The 20,233-nt window shown below is 33.6% G+C and overlaps 1 protein-coding gene across 1 annotated transcript; it reads left to right on the plus strand.

Annotated features, from left to right (window-relative positions):
• Window positions 1-8,384: 8,384 nt before the first annotated feature.
• LOC148948044 (uncharacterized) lies at window positions 8,385-20,194 on the plus strand. Its single transcript, XM_089095679.1, has 3 exons — window positions 8,385-8,565; window positions 14,070-14,159; window positions 19,396-20,194. The coding sequence occupies exons 1-3, from the start codon at window positions 8,539-8,541 to the stop codon at window positions 19,636-19,638; spliced, it is 360 nt and encodes a 119-aa protein (XP_088951805.1). The 5' UTR covers window positions 8,385-8,538; the 3' UTR covers window positions 19,639-20,194.
• Window positions 20,195-20,233: the final 39 nt, after the last annotated feature.

Below are 20,233 nucleotides of genomic sequence, written 5' to 3' on the forward strand. Positions count from 1 at the left end.
AAAAGCAGATGGGGGACAATTGGAGAAAAATTAGTCCCGTATTCTAGTTTGGATCGGATAGAGCTTTTAAAAATCCGACATGGTTGTCAGGTGGCAACCCCACTTATTTCCAGACGGTCTTTTTAGTATACAGTCTCTGAATGACATTAAATTTTTTAAAAAACATTTTTTTTTAAATGAAAGTAAGTAGCGACATTAAACTTAAAACGAACAGAAATTATTCCGTATATGAAAGGCGCTGTCCCCTCCTCAGCGCCTAACTCTTTACGCTAATGTTTGACTCTTTCTCACAACTCTACTTTTTATAACAATTAAAAACTACGGAATAATTTCTTTTCTTTTTAAGTTTTAATATCGCTCCTTACTTTCAGTTAAAAAAACTTGTTTTTTTAATTTAATCTCTGAACATTTTTGAATTAATGCAGGGTTGATTTTGGCTCACCGTATATGAACAACTAAAACAAAATTAACATATTAATTTTACTCTTTTTTGGCTAAATGACTTTCTCAAAATTTTGATGGGACGATTTTGAGAAAAAAGGGGCAGTGAAGGGGGCCTAGTTGCCCTCCAATTTTTTTGGTTACTTAAAAAGGGCACGGGACCTTTTAGTTTTATTTACGAACGTTTTTATTAGTAATAAATATACGTAACTTATGAATTAACTTACATTTTCAACTTCTATATTCGTATAATTATATTACATATATGAGGGGGTTCGCCCCCTCGTCAATACCTCGCTCCTTACGCTAAAGTTCGAATTTTGTTCCAGTTCTTTAAGATTGACTGAATCACAAAGGCCATTTAATTAGAATTATAAAAAAAACTTTTTCCACAAAATAAGTTTTTCAAAGAAAAGTAAAGAACTCCATTAAACCAAAAATGAGCAAAAATAAAATCAAATAATCTACCAAGCGTGAAACTACCACAAATCAGCATCGATAAATAAAGGAAACCCAAAACAAAAAGAAACTACATTAAATGATCAAGTCAAACTCAAAACGAACAGAAATTAACATGAGTAGGGCTCAAAACCCCTATGCTTTCCCAAGGCCAGAACATAATTTACACTTTACTGAAAAAATATAAATGTTTTTACTTTTATAACTTTAATAAATCAAATAATATTAACATTTTGATTACTAAATATCAGTATATGTATATTAAACTGACAATGCACATTTATTTGTATTTTTTTTTAGTAAAGTTCAGCCCTTTTAAAGTTTCAGCCCATTTTCAAGTTTCTACGACAAAGCTTTCAATAAAATCCTTATATGCCCCCAGGGCATAACTTACAACCCTTACCCTGAGGGTTTTGGGGGGAGTATCATCTTCAAAGATATAATTTCCGGAGCTTTCAACTACTTTGAACAAAATGGCTATCTCAAAATTTTGATTGGATATGTTTGGGGAAAAGGTGGGCGTGAGAGGGGGGGGGGGTTTAGTTGCTCTCCAATCACTTTCGACTATTAAAAAGAGCACTAGCCCTTTGAATTTCCAATCGAATGAGTCCTATTTGAAGTTTCTACGACAAAGCTTTCTATAAAAAACCTTATATGCCCCCAGGGCATAACTTATAACCCTTGCCTTGTGGGTTGTGGGGGGAGTGTGCTCCTCAAAAACATAATTTCTATGTGGAAATCAACTAAGCTGAACAAAATGGCTATCTCAAAACTTTGATTGGATGTGTTTGGGGAACTGGTGTGCGTAGAAGGGGTGTTAGTCGCCTTCCAGTCACTTTCGGCTGTTAAAAAGGGCACAAATCCTTCCAATTTCCAATCGAATGAGCCCTTTTCGAAGTTTCTACGACAACTCCTTTGATACGAGGTGTCCTGGTCTAAGACCAAGAAACCAAAAAATAAATAATACATTGTGCCCACATCGTTCTTTACTTAGGCAGCGCAATAGCGCTGCCTATGATAAATAGCTCTTTTGAAATTACTAAAAATACTTAAGCCTAAAGTGAGGTATTGATGAGGGGACAAACTCCCTTATATACGTAATAATTTCTCTTTTTTGAAGTTTTAATGTTGCTCCTTATTCAGTTAAAAAAAACTTGTTTTTTTAAACTTAATTCCTGATTGTTATTTAAATAAAAATAGAAAATCCAGCAACCCCTTCATGGAAATTATCTTCCTCCATGGAAAGATCCTCCCGCGTAACCCCCGACCCCCCCCCCCCCCGGTCGGGGAAATTTTTAAAAAGGGCACTAGCCCTTTGAATTTCCAATCGAATGAGCCCTTTTTGAAGTTTCTACGACAAAGCTTTCTATAAAAAAAAAACCTTATATGCCCCCAGGGTACAACTTACAACCATTGCCTTGAGGGTTGTAGGGGGAGTGTGATCCTCAAAAACATAATTTCTATGTGGACATCAACTACGCTGAACAAAATGAATATCTTAAAACTTTGATTGGATGTGTTTGGGGAACTTGTGCGTAGAAGGGGTGTTAGTCGCCTTCCAGTCACTTTCGGCTGTTAAAAAGGGCACAAACCCTTCCAATTTCAAAACGAATGATCCCTTTTCGAAGTTTCTACGACAACTCCTTCGATACGAAGTGTCCTGGTCTAAGACCAAGAAACCAAAAAATAAATAATACATTGTGCCCACATCGTTCTTTACTTAGGCAGCGCCTAATTTTTACTTTGATTTTATCAAAGTAAAAATGTGTGGTGTGTGGTGTGCAATTTAACAAATAAATCGAGAACAACAAGTAAATTGAGAACAACAAATAAATCGAGAACAACAAATAAATCGAGAAATAGCTCCTTTGAAATTTCTAAAGATACTTAAGCCTAAAGAGTAAGGTATTGAGAAGGGGACAAACCCCCTCATATACGTAGGCTAATAATTTCTCTTCTTTTGAAGTTTTAATGTTGCTCCTTACTTTCAGTTAAAAAAAACTTGTTTTTTTTAACTTAATTTATGATTGTTATTTAAATAATGCTGGAAAATCCAGCACCCCTTCATGAAAATTATCTTCCTCAATGGAAGGATCCTCCCACGTAACCCCCCTCCCCACCGACCAGAAAAAATCTCCCCTGAAAACGTCTGTATACTTCCCAATAACCAATACTATATATAAACAATGGGCAAAGTTCATATTTTGCAGCCCTTCCCCCGGGGACTGTGGGGAATTAAGTCGTCCTCAAAGAAATATTTTTTTTTGTTTTTTTTACTATGCTGAACAAAATGCCTATCTCGAAATTTTTATCCCATGACTTTGGGGGGGGGGATGAGCGTGGGAGGGGGCCTAGTTACCCTCTAATTTTTTTGGTCACTTGAAAAGGGCACAAGAACTTTTAGTTCGCGAGCCCTATCGCGACTGTCATGAGCTCTAGTGTCGCGAGCCCTCTCGCAACATTCTAGGTCCACTGGATCGATACGATCACCCCTGGGGAAAAAATACAAAAAAACAAACACGCATCCGTGATCTTTCTTTTGGCAAAAAATATAAAATTCCACATTTTTGCAGATAGGAGCTTGAAACCTCTGCAGTAGGGTTCTCTGATATGCTGAATTTGATGATGTGATTTTCATTAAGAGTCTGTGACTTTTAGGGGATGTTTACCCCTTTTCATAGGCAGCGCAGTAGCGCTGCCTAAGTAAAGAACGGTGTTGGCACAATGTTTTTTTGTTGTTTTTTTCCTTTCTTTCTTCAGACCAGGGCACTTCGTATCGAAGGAGTTGTCGTAGAAACTTCGAAAAGTGCTTATTCGATTGGAAATTCGAGTGGCTTGTGTCCTTTTTAATAGTCGAAAGTGATTGGAAGGCAACTAACACCCCTTCTACACCCACCATTTCTCCAAACACATCCAATCAAAATTTTGAGATAGCCCTTTTGTTCAGCGTAGTTGATTTCCAGATAGAAATTATGTTGTTGAGGAAGACACTCCCCCACAACCCTCAGGGCAAGGGTTGTAAGTTATTTCCTGGGGGCATATAAGATTTTATAGAAAGCATTGTCGTAGAGACTTCAAAAAGAGCTCATTTGATTGGAAATTAAAAGGGCTAGTGCCCTTTTTAATAGTCGAAATGGATTGGAGGGCAACTAACCCCTCTCTCACACCCACCTTTTTCTCAAACACATCCAATCAAAATTTTTAGATAGCCATTTTATTCAACGTAGTTGAAAGTTCTGAAAATTAGGTTTTTGAGGATGACAGCCTCCCCTCCCCATAGCCCTCAGGGCAAGGGTTATAAGTTATGCCCTGGGGGCATATAAGGTTTTCATAGAAAGTGTTGTCGTAGAAACTTCAAAATGGGCTCATTAAATTGGAAATATAAATGGCTAGTCCCCTTTTAATAGTCGAAGGTTATTGGAAGGCAACTAACACCCCTTCAATGCCCACCATTTCCCCAAACACATCCAATCATAATTTTGAGATGGCCATTTTGTTCAATGTAGTTGAAAGTTCTGGAAAATATAGCTTTGAGCAGGAAACTCCCCCTACAGTCTTCAGGGTAAGGGTTATAAGTTATGCCCTGGGGGCATATAAGGTTTTAATTGAGAGCTTTGTCGTAGAAACTTTAAAAAGGGCTCGTTCGATTGGAAAGTCAAAAAACAAAGGGCTAGTGCTCATTTTAATAGTCGAAAGTGATTAGAGGGCAACTAACCCCCCTCTCACACCCACCTTTCCCTTAAACACGTCCAATCAAATTTTGAGATAGTCATTTCGTTCAACGTAGTTGAAAGTTTTGTAAATTAGGTTTTTAAAGATGACAACCCCCCCCCCCCACATCCCTCAGGGCAAGGGTTGTTAGTTCTGCCCTGGGGGCATATAAGGTTTTTATAGAAAGTGTTGTCGTATTAACTTCAAAAAGGGCTTATTCGATTGGAAATTGAAACGGCTAGTTTCCTTTTTAATAGTCGTAAGTAATTGGAGGGCAACTAACCCCCCTCTCACGTCCACAATTTCACTAAACACATACAATCAAAATTTTGAGATAGCCAATTTGTTCAACGCAGTTTAAAATTCAGGAAATTATATCTTTGAGCAGGAAACTCCCCACACAGTCTTCAGGGCAAGGGTTACAAGTTATGCCTTGGGGGCATATAAGTATTCATTGAAATCTTTGTCGTAGAAACTTGAAAAAGGGCTTGAAAAAATGAACAAAAATATAATCAAATAATCTACCAAGCACAAAACTACCACAAATCAGTATTAGTAAATAAATGAAACCCAAAAAAAACAGAAATTAAAATAAGTCAAACTCTAAACGAGCAGAAATTAATCTGAGTAGGGTTCTAAGCCCTATGATTTCTAAGAGCCATAATATAATTTGTACTTTACTAAAAAAAATTCTTTTAAATGTTTTCACTTTTATAACTTTAAGAAATCAAAAATTAATTAAGATTTAAGGACTAAATATCACAATATGTATATTAAACTGACAATGAACATTTTTTTCAGTAAATTCATTTGATTTTTTTTTCAATAAAGTACAAATTATATTCTGGCTCGATTATTTGATTCTACTTTTGATAATTTTTGGTTTAATGGAGTTGTTTACTTTTTTTTGAAAATCTTATTTTGTGCGAAAAGTTTTTTTTTGATTAATTTCGAAAATAAGACAAATTTTATTAGGCTTGTAACTTTTTATGGGCTATTATTAATGGGCTAGACTAAACTTGATGACTTATATATTTCAAATCAGCATAAAAATCCGATTCTTTTGATGTATCTATCGGTATTAAAATTCCGTTTTTTAGAGTTTCGGTTACTATTGAGCCGGGTCGCTCCTTAATTACAGTAGTTACAGTTCATTAACACGAACTGTTTGATAGATTTCATAGAATTGTTTTGTTCCTGCCAGAATATTTTTAAATCTATCCTTGGACCAAGTAACATCACATAACTGGAATATATGATCTCACTGGATAGAATTTACCCTGAAAAGGGATACTAGAACTTTTAGTTTCAAATTGAATTACTTCCTCTGAAGTTTCAACGACCTTTCCAGACGAAGTGGCTGGAAAAGAAAAATAGTATGTTAAAGTCTCACTACACTTTTCTTAGGCAGCGTTAACATGAGATGATACTTTCGGAAATAGAGAGCGGTAACCAATTATTTTGACTTAAATCACTGAAGAAATAAACGAAATTTTAAAAATTGTGTGGGCTGCTAAGTTACTGTGTTGCCATATGGGCTTGTTTTCCGCCCCGTGGGCTTGTTTTAGCCGTCAGGGGCGGGATGAATTTTGGAGTGGGCGTGGGGGCTGGAAAGTGGGCTTTTTTTTGTACAAAAATGGGATTATTTTGACTGAAAGTTTGGAATCAGACAAAAATTCCAAAATCACGGTGGCTCAGCTGTGGTTATGCACCAAAAAGACAAAGCCCTCCCTTAGCACGTAGAACACTTTCTATTCTGAAACGCTTCTCCATTAGGAATTTATTTCTGCATCACTGAGATGGCTCTGCGTTAGGAGTCTTATAAGTTACAAGGAATTTTATTGCTGCTCAGATTAAGGCAAGACTTGAATTTTCTGGACAGATCCACGAAACTTGCTACATGAGCAAGTTCTTGCCATTCCTATCTTGGTTGGACAGGACTGGAATCATTCCTTGTCATTCCTTAATAAAACATAGAAATATTTAAAGAAAACATGCAATTTGAGAACTTGTCCTAACTTTTGTGGAATCATTCCATTAAAAACAGGCCTTTAGTCTTAATAGTAAAATGATATTTTAAAATTAAATTTATAAAAATCTTTTGAAAGAGCCTGAAACCCTTGAAAATGTATCACATCAAAACTGGTGTAATTTTTTAGAGATTTTGGAGTCTTTTTAGCAATTTATGCAAATTCATTTTTATATTAACATTTAACTATTAAAGACTAGGCCTAATGACAATAATTATTATTCCTTGATCAGCTACAAATGACAATTTTTTTTTCACTAGACAGTGTTTTAGAAGCACATTTTTAAATTTCTGGTTATTATTAACTGTTATGAGTCCTTTTAGGACTCAAAATGTAAGTTCCCCTAAAAGACACTATTAAATTAAGAAAGAGCATTAAAAGATGCATCAAGTGATGTATTCACTTTTATCCTAGCTATATGATGCTGTCAAGAGCAAATTTAAAGAAAATTCATGAAGAATATTTAATTAGGCCTATATACTTGACCATCAGTGGGGGGGGGAATAAGGTGAAGTGAAATAGTCAAAGGAATTATATTATTATTCCAGAATGATATAGGCTAAGTAATATTTGAGAATTTTTAAAGCTGTTTCAGAATTCAATAACACTTTCTTTTGAATGGGTAACAACTCATATACAATTTCAGGTTAGGGTAAAATTCTAGATTAGGTACTTTTTGCTACCTTGGAAAAGGGTTATGCTAGGAAAATGAAACTTTCAGGTATGGGTCTAAGGAGTAAAGTATGTCCCAGTAATGTATTTTGAAGTACCTACCTCCACACCTTTGATGACCATTAAAAATCTTTGTATTATGAAAGTGAAACCTTGCAAAACAGATCATCTGCTTTACTGAAGTACAAGAGAACTGTTTTGAGCTTCACAACTTTGCTCAGTCTCAGTGTATGAGGTTTTAAACATCTGCAAATACATTTCTTAAATTTATAAAAATGCTTAAATGGCTTAAAATTCCACTCAAATAACAGGAATTGCATTTTCAGAACTAAAACCAGAGAAAAAGGAACTGATAACTGAAAATTAAAGCAAAATGTTGTTTTGTCCTGTCAAGGCGAATTTCTAAGATTTAGAAATCAGAAGAGGGCTAACATGGAAGCTTGGTAATATATTGTTTCATTTTCCTAAAATAACACATTTCTAAGGATACCGTAGTGAAAAATAGCTAAACTAGAATTTTACCCAGGTTAGACCTAGTCAATATTCTGATAAACTGTTAGAAACCTAGGTGGCCATTTCTACAGGAAATATGTTATAATGTTAATACAATATAATCAAAATAGTGACATTATATTCCTTATTCCATGATATTTATAAGAATTATTCTAATTGATTCAATAATACAAAACTTATCCTCTGTTTAGGTATAAATTTAAAACCAGTCCTGGTCATAAGGAGACATGTTAAGAAAACCATTCTTACTTCATAATATGTGTAATAATCCTAGTTGACATATTTTTCAGGGGAGAACATTTATCCTCACTTCTTTCCTTTTTTTCCATGTTTTTCTAACTTTGAAAAAAAATATTATCAAAAAACCATGCTTGGGATAAATGTTTTTTCTGTTTTCAAAATTGTGCTGAATAATATGCCAACTTATAAATGTTTTTTATACATGGTGTTCATCCCAGGTGTTTGTAATTTATAGATTGCATTCCATTACTTATCCACTTATCTGGGGTGTAATGGAATGCAGTCTACAAAATTAGGAATAGCAAGGATGAACACCAAGGGTTGCTACCACTGGTGATTTATCACCAGATCTGGTGATTTTTCATGCTCCTGGTGATTTTCTTGAATCTGGTGATTTTGGGTTATTCTTCTTTAATTTGGTGATTTTCATTTAATTTGGTGATTTTCTACAAAAGTGGTTGATGTTCCAGGCATGATTAGTTTCCACTGTCTTACTGAGGTGAAATATTTTATGTCTTGTTTTTACTTTTTATTTCTAAAAAATGGCATTATTCTGAGCTTTTCTGTATCCTTTTAGCTTGGCAATCATCTTCTCTGTAATTACAAATTTGAATTTATAAATATGTGCGTGTATTTTCCCATGTGTGCTATAAACAGATTGAGGCTCAGAAACGAAAAAAAAAAATTCTCAGGTAAAGAAAGCATAGTCCCACATGAACATAAATTCAGCAGCCTCGGATAGTTTTTTTTTTCCATGGGACTTAACAGTCTCAGGGAAAGGGGAGAGAAGATATTAGGTTTTGAACACTACATGTATTTTTTTTTTTTAGTGTCTTGAACACAAAAACAGTGAAATTGTCATAATTGTTTTTGGTTCTTTAGGCTTTGGTCAAACCTACTTGTCTATGACACAGACAAAAACATGCATAGTTCGCCCTAACCAGGACTGAGATTAGGCTCAGCCTAACTAGGTTTCTGATGGGAGTTTGCTGAGAAATTAATCTTTAGCATTAAAGTAAATAGACTCTTGAGGGAGAAGTTTTAAAAGCAAATTTTTTTTTTCTGATTTTGTTATGTACAGAATGTTGCCATTGGACAAGCCTCACTAGAAATTTTTCATAGTTGATGCTACACTAAATTTAAGTCTGATATTCTGCTTTGGCCTATTATATTTGTACTATTGATTGGATTCAAATCATCTACATTCCCTCTGCTTGCAGGACTTTGGGCTGAAGTATTTTATATATAGGTGTTATGTTTTATTATTCCTACTGTTGGCAAGTAATCTTGTGACAAAGAGAGGATATTTGCTTTATTCCATTCTTTCAAGCCCTTTTTCACTGTTGTTTTGGGCCAGTTGTATTGTATTAAAATATTGTGCTTTGTATTCACTGTAGAATTTGACTTGAGGAAAAAAAAGGATTATTATGGCAAATGAAACTCACAGAGGAGAGAAAGTAACAAAATGAAAAATAAAATCAAAAAGGGTAAAAAACGAGGATTTTGTCGGCCAGTGGCGAAACCATGAAGATGAAAATATAAGAAAATATTTCGACAAGGACCTCCTCCAAGTCGTCCTCAGTGCTAAACAAAAAAGAAAAAAAAAACGAAAATCTAACCTTTCGAAGTTTACCTTACAAAGACAGAACAGACACTGAATAAAAAACAAGCATGAATCAATGAAAATGAATTTACCAAGATGATTGGGCAAGGATCTTTTGCCTTGCAATAGTTTTAGCTGGTCCACAATTTCGGTTTTCATTAGATATGCAAATAGGTTCTTTTAAGTTATTTCGGGTGAAAATATTGATTGAGTCCTTCAAGATTAAAATGTCGTAAATTGGGCTTAATGAAATATCTCCAGTATCTCTATTTATTGCTAAATTTTGGTTCATATATTTTATTATCTCAATTACCTCTTTAAAAGTTTGTGGTACGCAATTTACAGTTGATATTAAGGTTTCCTTGTCAAACAGAACTAGATGTGTCAGATTTACGAAAATATGCGCAGCCAAAGCCGAATCAAAGTTGTCATTGTTATTTTTTAATCTCAGGGACTTATCTATTGAAATTTTGTGCTCATGCAAACGTTCACCTAGTTGTTGATGGGTCCTACCAATGTAAAATTTTCCACAAGAACATGGGATTCTGTAGACACCACTACCGAGTACAGGGTCTGTTTTATCCTTTCATGAGTTGAAAAAGTGTTCAACTTTTTGTTCGGTTTTGAAAGAAACAGAGAGATTATGTTTTTTTTAGAATTTTTCCAAGTTTATTGCCAAGTTTCGGGATGTATGGTAAAACGATAAGTTTTTTTCTCAATTGCCGATGTAACTGAATCAAGGGGGACAAGCTCCCTATTTTGTTCTTTTATCTTTTTTAATCGTCTATCAATTATATTTTCAATGAGTTTGTTTGGGTAACCATTGCAGAAAAGAATATCCTTTAAATAATTTAATTTAGAATTAATATGATTACGGGAACAAATTTTTAAAACTCTGTCGACTAAAGAGATTATTATCCCTCTTTTCACGGAAGGAGGGTGATGGGAAGAGAAATGTAGATATCGATCATTATGAGTCGGCTTTCTATATATAGAAAATTCAAGACTAGGATTAGTTTTTATAATCAAAACATCCAAGAAAGGCAGCTTACCTGAATCTTTGAGTTCCATTGTGAACTGGAGATTCGAATCAAAAGAGTTCAAATGTGCCAAAAAATCTCTTAGAGAGTATTGTTCATGTTCCCAAACAGAAGGGATATCATCAACAAAACGAAACCAGATAGAGTGTTTTAAGTGGAAACTATTCAAAGCAGACTGTTCTATGAAATCCATGTAAAAATTTGCCAAATAAGGAGACAAGACAGTGCCCATGGATAAGCCCATTATTTGAAGGAAAAATTATTTTTTGGAATTTAAAATACGAGGAGAACTTGTTGTAAAGACAGACAAGGGTCATTATTGTATCAATTTCCAAAGTTTTGTAATTATACCAAGCTGAATTTTCCTCTAATTTTCTTTGTAAAGCCTGCTCACATTTATGGACATCGCATGAAGTGTACATAGAAACTGCATCAAAACTAGATAAAACGGTATTTTCTGTTGTACTTTGATTTTTTAACTTCTCAACAAGATCTATGGAGTTTTTTATATAGGATTTCTGTGGGCTTAAAAGAGGCTTAAAAATGGTGGCTAAAAAGCTTCCTATACCCGTAGCTGGAGAACTATAACATGCTACAATTGGACGTAACGGAATATCTTTCTTATGGATTTTAGGCAGACATAAAATTTTGGGGCTGAACAACCTTTGGGATAAAATTTCCTGTACATTTGAGGAAATTTTCATGTACAATCAACCCATCTCCCCCCAAAACACTTTTCAGCCATTTCTTGTTAATTTTTTTTTATTTCTTAACTATTTTAAATTGACAACACATCGAAGTATATTTTAAATTGACAACACTGTCCAAACATCACTTGTGTATTATACAGTACACAATCAACCCATCCCCCCCCAAAACACTTTTCAGCCATTTCTTGTTAAATTTTTTTATTTCTTAACTATTTTACATTGACAACACATCGAAGTATATTTTAAATTGACAACACTGTCCAAACATCACTTGTGTATTATACAGTACACAATCAACCCATCTCCCCCCAAAACACCAGCCATTTCTTGTTAAAATTTTTTATTTCTAAACTATTTTAAATTGACAACACATCGAAGTATATTTTAAATTGACAACACTGTCCAAACATCACTTGTGTATTATACAGTACATAATCAACCCATCTCCCCCCCCCCAAAACACTTTTCAGCCATTTCTCGTTAAAATTTTTTATTTCGTAACTATTTTAATGTGTCTACCAATATTAGAAATATTTAGATTGCCAACACTGTCAATATGTAGTGTTCGTAATATGCAGTACACAAAAGACCCATCTCACTCCTAGACACTTTTAATCCATGTCTCGTTAATTTTTTTTATTTCGTAACTATTTTAAATTGACAGCACATCGACGTATATTTTAGCAAATATTGACGAAGACCACACTGCCTTTCCATATCAAACAAATACAACTTAAAAACAATAGGGAAATTTTTTTTCCAAGACAGTGCAATTTAAATCGGTGAATATTTCGGCCCTATGTTGTGCTGAAGACGGCCCTTGGACATAGAGCCGAAATATTCACCGATTTAAATTGCACTGTCTTGGAAAAAAAAGGAAAGAAAAAAAATTTACCTATTGTTTTTAAGTTGTATTTGTTTGAAGTATATTTTAAATTGACAACACTGTCCAAACATCACTTGTGTATTATACATTTCACAATCAACCCATCTCCCCCCCCCCAAAAAAAAAACACTTTTCAGCCATTGTATAATACACTTGTGTATTATACAGTACACAATCAACCCATCCCCCCCCAAAACACTTCAGCCATTTCTTGTTAAATATTTTTATTTCTTAACTATTTTAAAATGAAAACACATCGAATTATTCGCAAATGCTAAATTCTTTTTTTCCACCTTAATAGGATCAAATTTGCAAATGCTAAACCCTTTTTTGTAAATGTCAATCAAACGCCAAGGAACGTAATCCCTCCGAACACGTCAAACTGTTTCCAAGGCAGATTAGCTTTTTAAAATGTTCACGTGTAAGTGTGCGCAATTCCAATGTACCGTTCATATTGTATACACTATTATCTTGTACCGTTTCATGTACTGGTCGGATCAGCACCTAAGATACTACTGTTAACTGTTTTTGAAAATACCCTGTAGTCTAGCCTGGGAAAATTTTTGTAGTCTACCCTGGGAAAATTTTGCAATTTATAGCTTCAAGCAAACTTTTAAAAGTGTGAATTTGGATAAAGCTCTAAAAGTCCTAGACATAACTAAATTCCTCCTTCGATTTCTTTTATTCAAATGCCCCTAGAGATAACTAGATTTCTCCTTCGATTTCTTTTATTCAAATTCTCAGAAAAAGACAACATGCATTTTGTATTCTACATTTTGTCTGTATTATAAACACACAAAATGGTAAGAGTGACATAAAGACTAAAAATAGACAAATATTGCGAAATTAAATGATACAGAAGAATTCAAGACGATAAAATGCCTAATAATAATAATAAAAAGACAACATAGTAATAACAGTAGTAAGATTAAAAGACTTGTTTTTGTCGTTTGTTTAAAAGTGTTTTTTTTTCAAGTTTTAAATGAATTTGGACAACTTTTGTGTCAATGAAACATTCAGAAATGAATTTAGCCAAAATCAAGGTTCTGGAAGGTGTTTAAGCTTTGGGGTCCATTCTTTTACTGCTTGTAAGGCTCGAAAAGATTTTTGATATTGATATTAGCTTTAAAAAACTAAACCAAACATCACAATTAGCAGAAAATCTATCCCAAATCATGAAAACCATTGTCCTGTTAGGTCTTCTTTATTATATAACACAATTTTCAAAATTAACAGAAATTAGTTCTCAACCCCTTCTAAGCTGAGTTCTACCCATTTTAATTTTACCATTCTTCTTCAATCCTACATCAAAAATTTTTGAATTACACTTTATAAAAATCTGAAAAAATATCTTCAAATTTGGATAATATCTCTGCAAACAGAAGCCATGTTCAAACCAAGCTTAGCTCATATGTGTTCCCTGCAGTATTGTAAAGGGTTTTTAAAAACAGGGTGTATACAGAATTAGGGGGTTTTCTCTGTAATGAGAAACTACAGTGGAAAATTATGGTCCATGTTCTTGTCTCAAGTGAAAAAAAATACCATGTTGGGTCTTGAATAATAAAAAAAAAAAAAAAAAAAAAGAAAAAAAAAAAAAAAAAAAAAAGGAAAAGAATAAAGGGGATAAAATGATGAGACAGACTGGTCTTCTATACTGAGGCTCAATCTCTCTTCTTTTGCTTGTTTACTCTTTGGCTGGTTCCTTGTTGTTTCAATGAGATGTTTTATACAGTTTTTTTTTTCATTCAGTTTTTATTATTGCAGTCAGCCATGGGAGATAGTAATAGAAAACAACTCACTGATAATGATGACCTGACTGTTTTTGAAACCCCCAGAGAAGAAAAAGGTTCAAAGGTATAATTTCGTTCATTATTTTTGTCATTGTCATTTGAGTTATCATGTTGTCAATCATCATTGTTGTCACGGCATGTTTTAAAACACTATTTTAAGTAAGAGAAAATTTTAAGCGCACATTTAATTATCAAACTTTCTATTACTTCCATATGATAGACCCATCCAAATTTCATATTATCCTAGGCGTAGCCAAAATTTTATTATGCTTGGGTAACTTCTTCTTCTGATGGTTTTCAAAAGGTCAGCCTATTTTTTTCATGTTGCCTTTTTAGTTGCCCCGGGTAATGACGCTATTACAAAAAAAGTATGAAGAACCAATGTTTACCTATTAATATTTTGAAGTTTAAAAAAAATTGTTTCTTTGAACCTAGATACGATTAAATCTTGTCATTATAACAATTGTAAATTGCATAGTGTTTAATATAAGATGACAAGGTAATATGATAAATAGTTTTCTTTCTTAAGTTCAAAATTTATGTCATAAAAACAATCCTGAAAGAACGACCACTGAAATTAAAGACAGCCTCTAAGAAACGGTGAAAAGGCAACTGTATTAAAAAAAACACATAATTTACTCATTCAATACTAATAGCATTAACTTCGTTTGAGTGCAAAGTAATTGTCAATATCGGGCAGATTATTTTTTTGCAGAAAATACAATTGACAGATAACGATAAAAGACTATCTACGTTGTATAATTAGTGATTTGTTTAAGACCACACTGCCTTTCTGTGACGAAACAAATAAGGGTTTCAATAGGGATAAGTCCCTTTATTTGACAGTGAAACAACAAGTACAAAAGTTCTGGATGTTTCGAACACATAGCTTGTTTTCATCATCAGCAGAAATACTCTGCTAATCCCTATTGAGACTCTTATTTGTTTTATAATTAGTGAGAATCTGTAAAAAATAAAAAATTCCACATTTCTGCAGATAGGAGCTTGAAACCTCTACAGCAAGGTTCTTTGATACGCTGAATCTGATGGTATGATTTTCAATAATGTTCTATGACTTTTAGGGGTTTCCCCTTTTTTCGAAATTCAGGCAAATTTACTCAAGCGAGTAACTTTTGATGGGTAGAACTAAACTTGATGAAACTTATATATTTGAAATCAGCATAAAATATGATTCTTTCGATATATCTATTTTTATCAATATTCCGTTTTTTAGAGTTTCGGCTACTAGTGAGCCGGGTCGCTCCTTACTTACAGTTCGCTACCACGAATCGTTTGATATATGCAGCATCACATCCGAAATACATCTCAAATAATCCTGCTTTTTTTTTGTTGAAAAAGCAGGCTTATTTGAGACATCTCAAAATTGAAATATACTATGAGCCAAATTCCACAGGGTTGCTATCACCAAAAAAAAGAGACAACAATGTATTCCGTTTACGCCAATAACAGAAATGCTTTATTTGTGCCGAGAAACACATTTGCAAACACCCATAGATAATTGTTTACTAATTTTTGTGTACCGAGATTCTTCATTATCTACTGAAAACCACCAAATCTAAGCCACCGATGCCGGATTTTAAAAAGAATAAAATTTGAAATAGTAGTAAAAGAGCCATAGCCTGACAATATCTATTAACGACATTTTTCAGACACTTTGAACTGGGCTTGAATTGCAGAAACTCACATTTCAGGGATACAAAACCAGAAAGAAGGAGATATAGAATTTAGGGAGGAAGAATGGGGTTCATACGCAGGGAGTAGGGTTCATGATGGCAAGCTACCAAGTCTTGTTTAGGTTGAGAAGGTGTTAACAATAGAATGCCAGTCTCCCATTTTATGACTAAAAAGTGCAAGGTATCAGTCATAGAAGTATATGGCCCTGTAGAACCGAATAATGGAGATAGTACTGACTAAGGGAATTTTACTTACATCTGCAACAACAAAAAGGCTGGGTCCTAGGTAGAAATATAGTATTTTTATTAGCAATTTCATTGCCCAAGCTGGTAGAAATAGGGATAGATGATATCCTAGCCTAGGTAAATTTGGTGTTGGAAAAGAAAACAGTAGTTGTTACAGACTGCTGCAATTTTGGAGGTATAATAATGCAGTTATGACCATTACTGTATTTTGCCATAAAAAGTTCCACAAATAAAGATGGTATTCACGTGATGGTAAGACAGTTAACCTTATTGATTATTTCACTGTCAACTAAAGAGTGAGAGGATCGAGACAAGGTATATAAGAGTACTGTTATTGACATAAAAAGTAAAGATCACGTTCTAGTATTATCCGGGTTTAATTTAAAGGTAAAATTTAGGAATTATATCGGTCTGGAAGATATGACGTTGGTAGACTCTTAACTGGGAAATTGAGAGGAACTTTCCAGGAAAAGCTGAATACCAAACTGGAGAGATTGAAATTTGACAAAATGCATGGAATAATTTTAGGAAAATAGTTTGTGAAGTCGGTGATGGTTTCTCAGCGAAGATTTCTAGAATCAGAGCTAGGAATGTTTGTGAAAATACTTTATATTTAATAGAGAGGAGGATGGGCTTGTATAAGAATTCAATTATTTGAGTGATAGATCATATGAAAACAAAAAAATGTAATGAAAATGGAGAAAGCATTAAAATATGAGTTAAGGATGTGTGAAATAGAGACCATGGGTAAAATTACCTATGATCTGGAAAATACAGCCAGGAGGCATAATAGTAAAATATTGTACTGGTATGTTAATAAATTGTAAGGGAATGGTCAATCTGGACTTGTCCCAGTTAAAGATAAGGACCTGGCCACAACAAGTGATAAGAAAGAGTTAAAGAGATATTGGCAGAACTGTTTTTGAGTTTGCTAAACTGTAATAGTTACAGGAGAAGATATAGAAAAGAATGACAAAGTTTGTAACACTTTGGATGTGAACGAAGATTTATTTTGTGAGGAAAAATAAGCAACAGTAATATAGTATTTGCAAGGTTAGAGATAAGTTACTGAAAACTATGTATAGTATTTTTGAGAGAGGAGAGCTATCTGACGGTTTGAGGCAAATTTTAACTAAATTGATGCTTTTTAGACTTATAGGTGCCGTTACCTTTTGAAAAGGTGATTTGGACAATGTGATTTTAGGAAGGGTAGAGGATGCGTCGACCAAATCTTTACTCTTAGATTAATAATTGAGAAGTGCCTGAGTCATCAAATCTCTTTAGTCCTCAGTTTGATATATTATCAGCAAAGGTTTGATTCAGTTGCTAGAAGATTTTTTGTGAAGGCTCTTATCTTGTGTTGTTTACCAGATAAATACATTAAAGTGACTAGTCCAATACGAGGTTAACATTGCTGCGATTAAGTTAGGAAATGAAGTTAGAAGCTGGTTTCTTATTATATCAGAAGTTAGACGGGGTTGCATTCTATTACCATTTATATGGATTATTTTGATGGACTTTGTCCTAAGGAACACAGCAAAGGAAATAGGACAACACGGAATCAAATACGTACGTAAAAATGGGTAAATAAAACTTTCCTGGATTTAGATTATGCTGATGATTTAAGCCTTTTATATGATATTACGAGGTTTTGCGAGTTTAGGTGCAAGAATAGGTTTAAAAATTAATGTTAAGAATATGTCAAGACTGGGAATAAGGAATGATAAATAGCTGATGTTGGGTAGCAAAACAGATCAATCAACTCACTTACCTAGACTGAATTATTAGTAAAGACGGTGGGTGCAGTGAAGATGTTAAAAGTAGAAAAGCCAAGACTCAGGGTGTTTTTTCACAGTTGAAAGTGTTTGCAAGAATAAGAAGATAAGTCTGGGAACCAAGAATAAAACATTAGACGCTACCTGTAGTGACAACAGTGATCAAGGGCTATAATGAGAGAAAGGTTGAGGTAGATAGGACACGTTCTGCGGATGAAGGATGGCATATTACCAAAGATTATCGTTGTTGGCCAATCGTCTAGGGCTAAACCAAGAGCAGGTTGTTGCTAAATGGGGTAGAATGATGTAAGAAAACAATTAAGGGAATAGGAGATTCTTGGCATGGTATAAAGAGGGAGGCTTTGAATAGGTTGGAATGGAGGGTGAGTGTGCATAGCTGTGTTGGCCTTAGCTGTGTTGGCCTTTAGTAGTTGTAGTATAGTCCAACTTAAATCAGAGCTGAATAGTGGGGGAAAACTTAAATAAGAATAAGGGTTCCAATCTTCAGACAGAACAAAAAACTAAATATAGGCGGAATGACATAAGTTCAATCCAATAACTTGCCTTCAAAGCACGTTATAAATATATAAAAATTTATTAGGGTATTTGCAACTGCATTTTTGCCAGTCATAATTAAATTTTTTCAACATTGTTGTCTGTTACATGTCTAAATTATTTAAATGGGCGAGTCTTAACAGGCTGTGCCTGAGCGAAAACAAGTTCCAGCTACGAATATCCAATGAAATATGAAACTGGCTCGCAAGATCATCCAGTAAAAATTTTATTAATTCGCGGCTGAAAAAGTAAGCTATTTGAGAATAACTCTTGTTTTCTCATAATTAGTCTTTTGCAGTAAGACCAATCATAATAGTTATGAGCAAAAAATGAAAATATATGAATACAGAAGATCTTCCAAGACAATGATTTACGAGAAAACGAAAAGTTGGCTAGACTTGGAGAGCAAATTTAGGCCGCTAGTGGTGAGTTTTCTAGTATTGATTTAAATTATTACACTAAAGAGTTTAACCAAACTCACAATTTTGACCTTTGCACTCGAGAACTTTTCATTTTTGTGTCAAGAACTTAAAGATTTTTTTTTTTTTTTTAAGTTGTTGACTCATAAATCAGCTCCAATTATTGATCTTAGTTTACAAACTAGCATTCTACCCCATTTTTTGCAAATAACTTTAAATAAACTTAAATTTGTAAGGCTTATTTTAGATAATTGAATATAAATAACCAAAATTATTGTTAGTTCCAATACAAATTAAGGAAGAATGCTTTATATTGAGTATTTACCTCTTCGTCATTCAGATTATTTTAATCCTTGTTAATTATAATTAGTTGAGAATTTTTTAGATAAAAGGAAAAAAAAATAAATTGTGGATTATTTATTAATTTTTTTCTGCTGTTATCTACGAATTTGAATAGATGAAAACGAAAACATTAATCAATGCAAATACCTATATAAATAAAATGAAAAGGCTGAATGAAATTGCTGCACTGATTTCAGCACTGAAAAGTGCTGAAATCAGTGCTAAATGAAATTTGATCAAGTAAAACGAGTGTCATCGTTTATTTTTAGATTGCCCAGAATACACATTCATCAACAACTCAAGCATTCCCAAAAAGAATTCTTCCAAATCCACTTCAGGAAAAGTCATATGATGTTTGGCTGCACCCCTCAGCAAAAATTTCATCAAACTCAGTTAGTAATGGCAGTGTCCTGCTGACGACCCAGAACAGTGGTTCAAATGAAGGTCATGTGGAAGTTCATCCAATTGATTCTTTAGAGTCTGCAGGTTTTATACAAGAGGTATATGTCTAAAATATTAGCCTTTGCCTTATCAATATTTCCACAATTATTCAGAAAATTTGGTAAAATGGTATTAAATTTGGATCACTGTGATGCTTGTTGTGTAAGAATGAAAAAAAAACAACATAAGAATAGTATGAGAAAATATTAAGAGGGGTGTACCGTAGAGGTACAGGGCTACTAAAAGGTTGTACTAAGAAAAAACCTTTCTGAAGAAGAAAATAAATTATGGGCTGAAAAATAAACAAAAAGAGGATGTTTTCATTATGCTTTTTTTATTTAGGATCATGCGGATGATTTAAGCATCCTAAGCAAAAATGTTACCAAAATAAAGAAATTCTAGAGTTTTTGCGAGTTCAGGGTACAAGAATAGGTTTACAAATTTATGTTAAGAATATCAAGTTGTTAAGACTAGGAACAGGTGATGTTGAAGTTGGATGACGAGAAGATCGATCAAGTGGACAGCTTCACTTACCTAGGCAGTATTATTAGTAAAGACGGTGAGTATAGTGAATATGTTAAAAGTAGAATAGCCAAGGCCCAGAGTGTCTTTTAGAAAATAAAAGATCTAAATAATATGTAATAATTAAAAAAAAACAACAGAGAG

The sequence above is a fragment of the Artemia sp. Qi Xiang Cuo genome, chromosome 10 (genome assembly GCF_049724085.1).
Source record: "Artemia sp. Qi Xiang Cuo chromosome 10, ASM4972408v1, whole genome shotgun sequence".
Classification (NCBI taxonomy): Eukaryota; Metazoa; Arthropoda; class Branchiopoda; order Anostraca; family Artemiidae; genus Artemia; species Artemia sp. Qi Xiang Cuo.

Coding starts and splice junctions, on each gene's coding strand:
- LOC148948044 (XM_089095679.1), top strand. CDS start 8,539: ATGATTAGTTTCCACTGTCTTACTGAG. Junction 8,566..14,069: donor GTTTCCACTGTCTTACTGAG/GTGAAATATTTT, acceptor TTATTATTGCAG/TCAGCCATGGGAGATAGTAA. Junction 14,160..19,395: donor GAGAAGAAAAAGGTTCAAAG/GTATAATTTCGT, acceptor GTTTATTTTTAG/ATTGCCCAGAATACACATTC.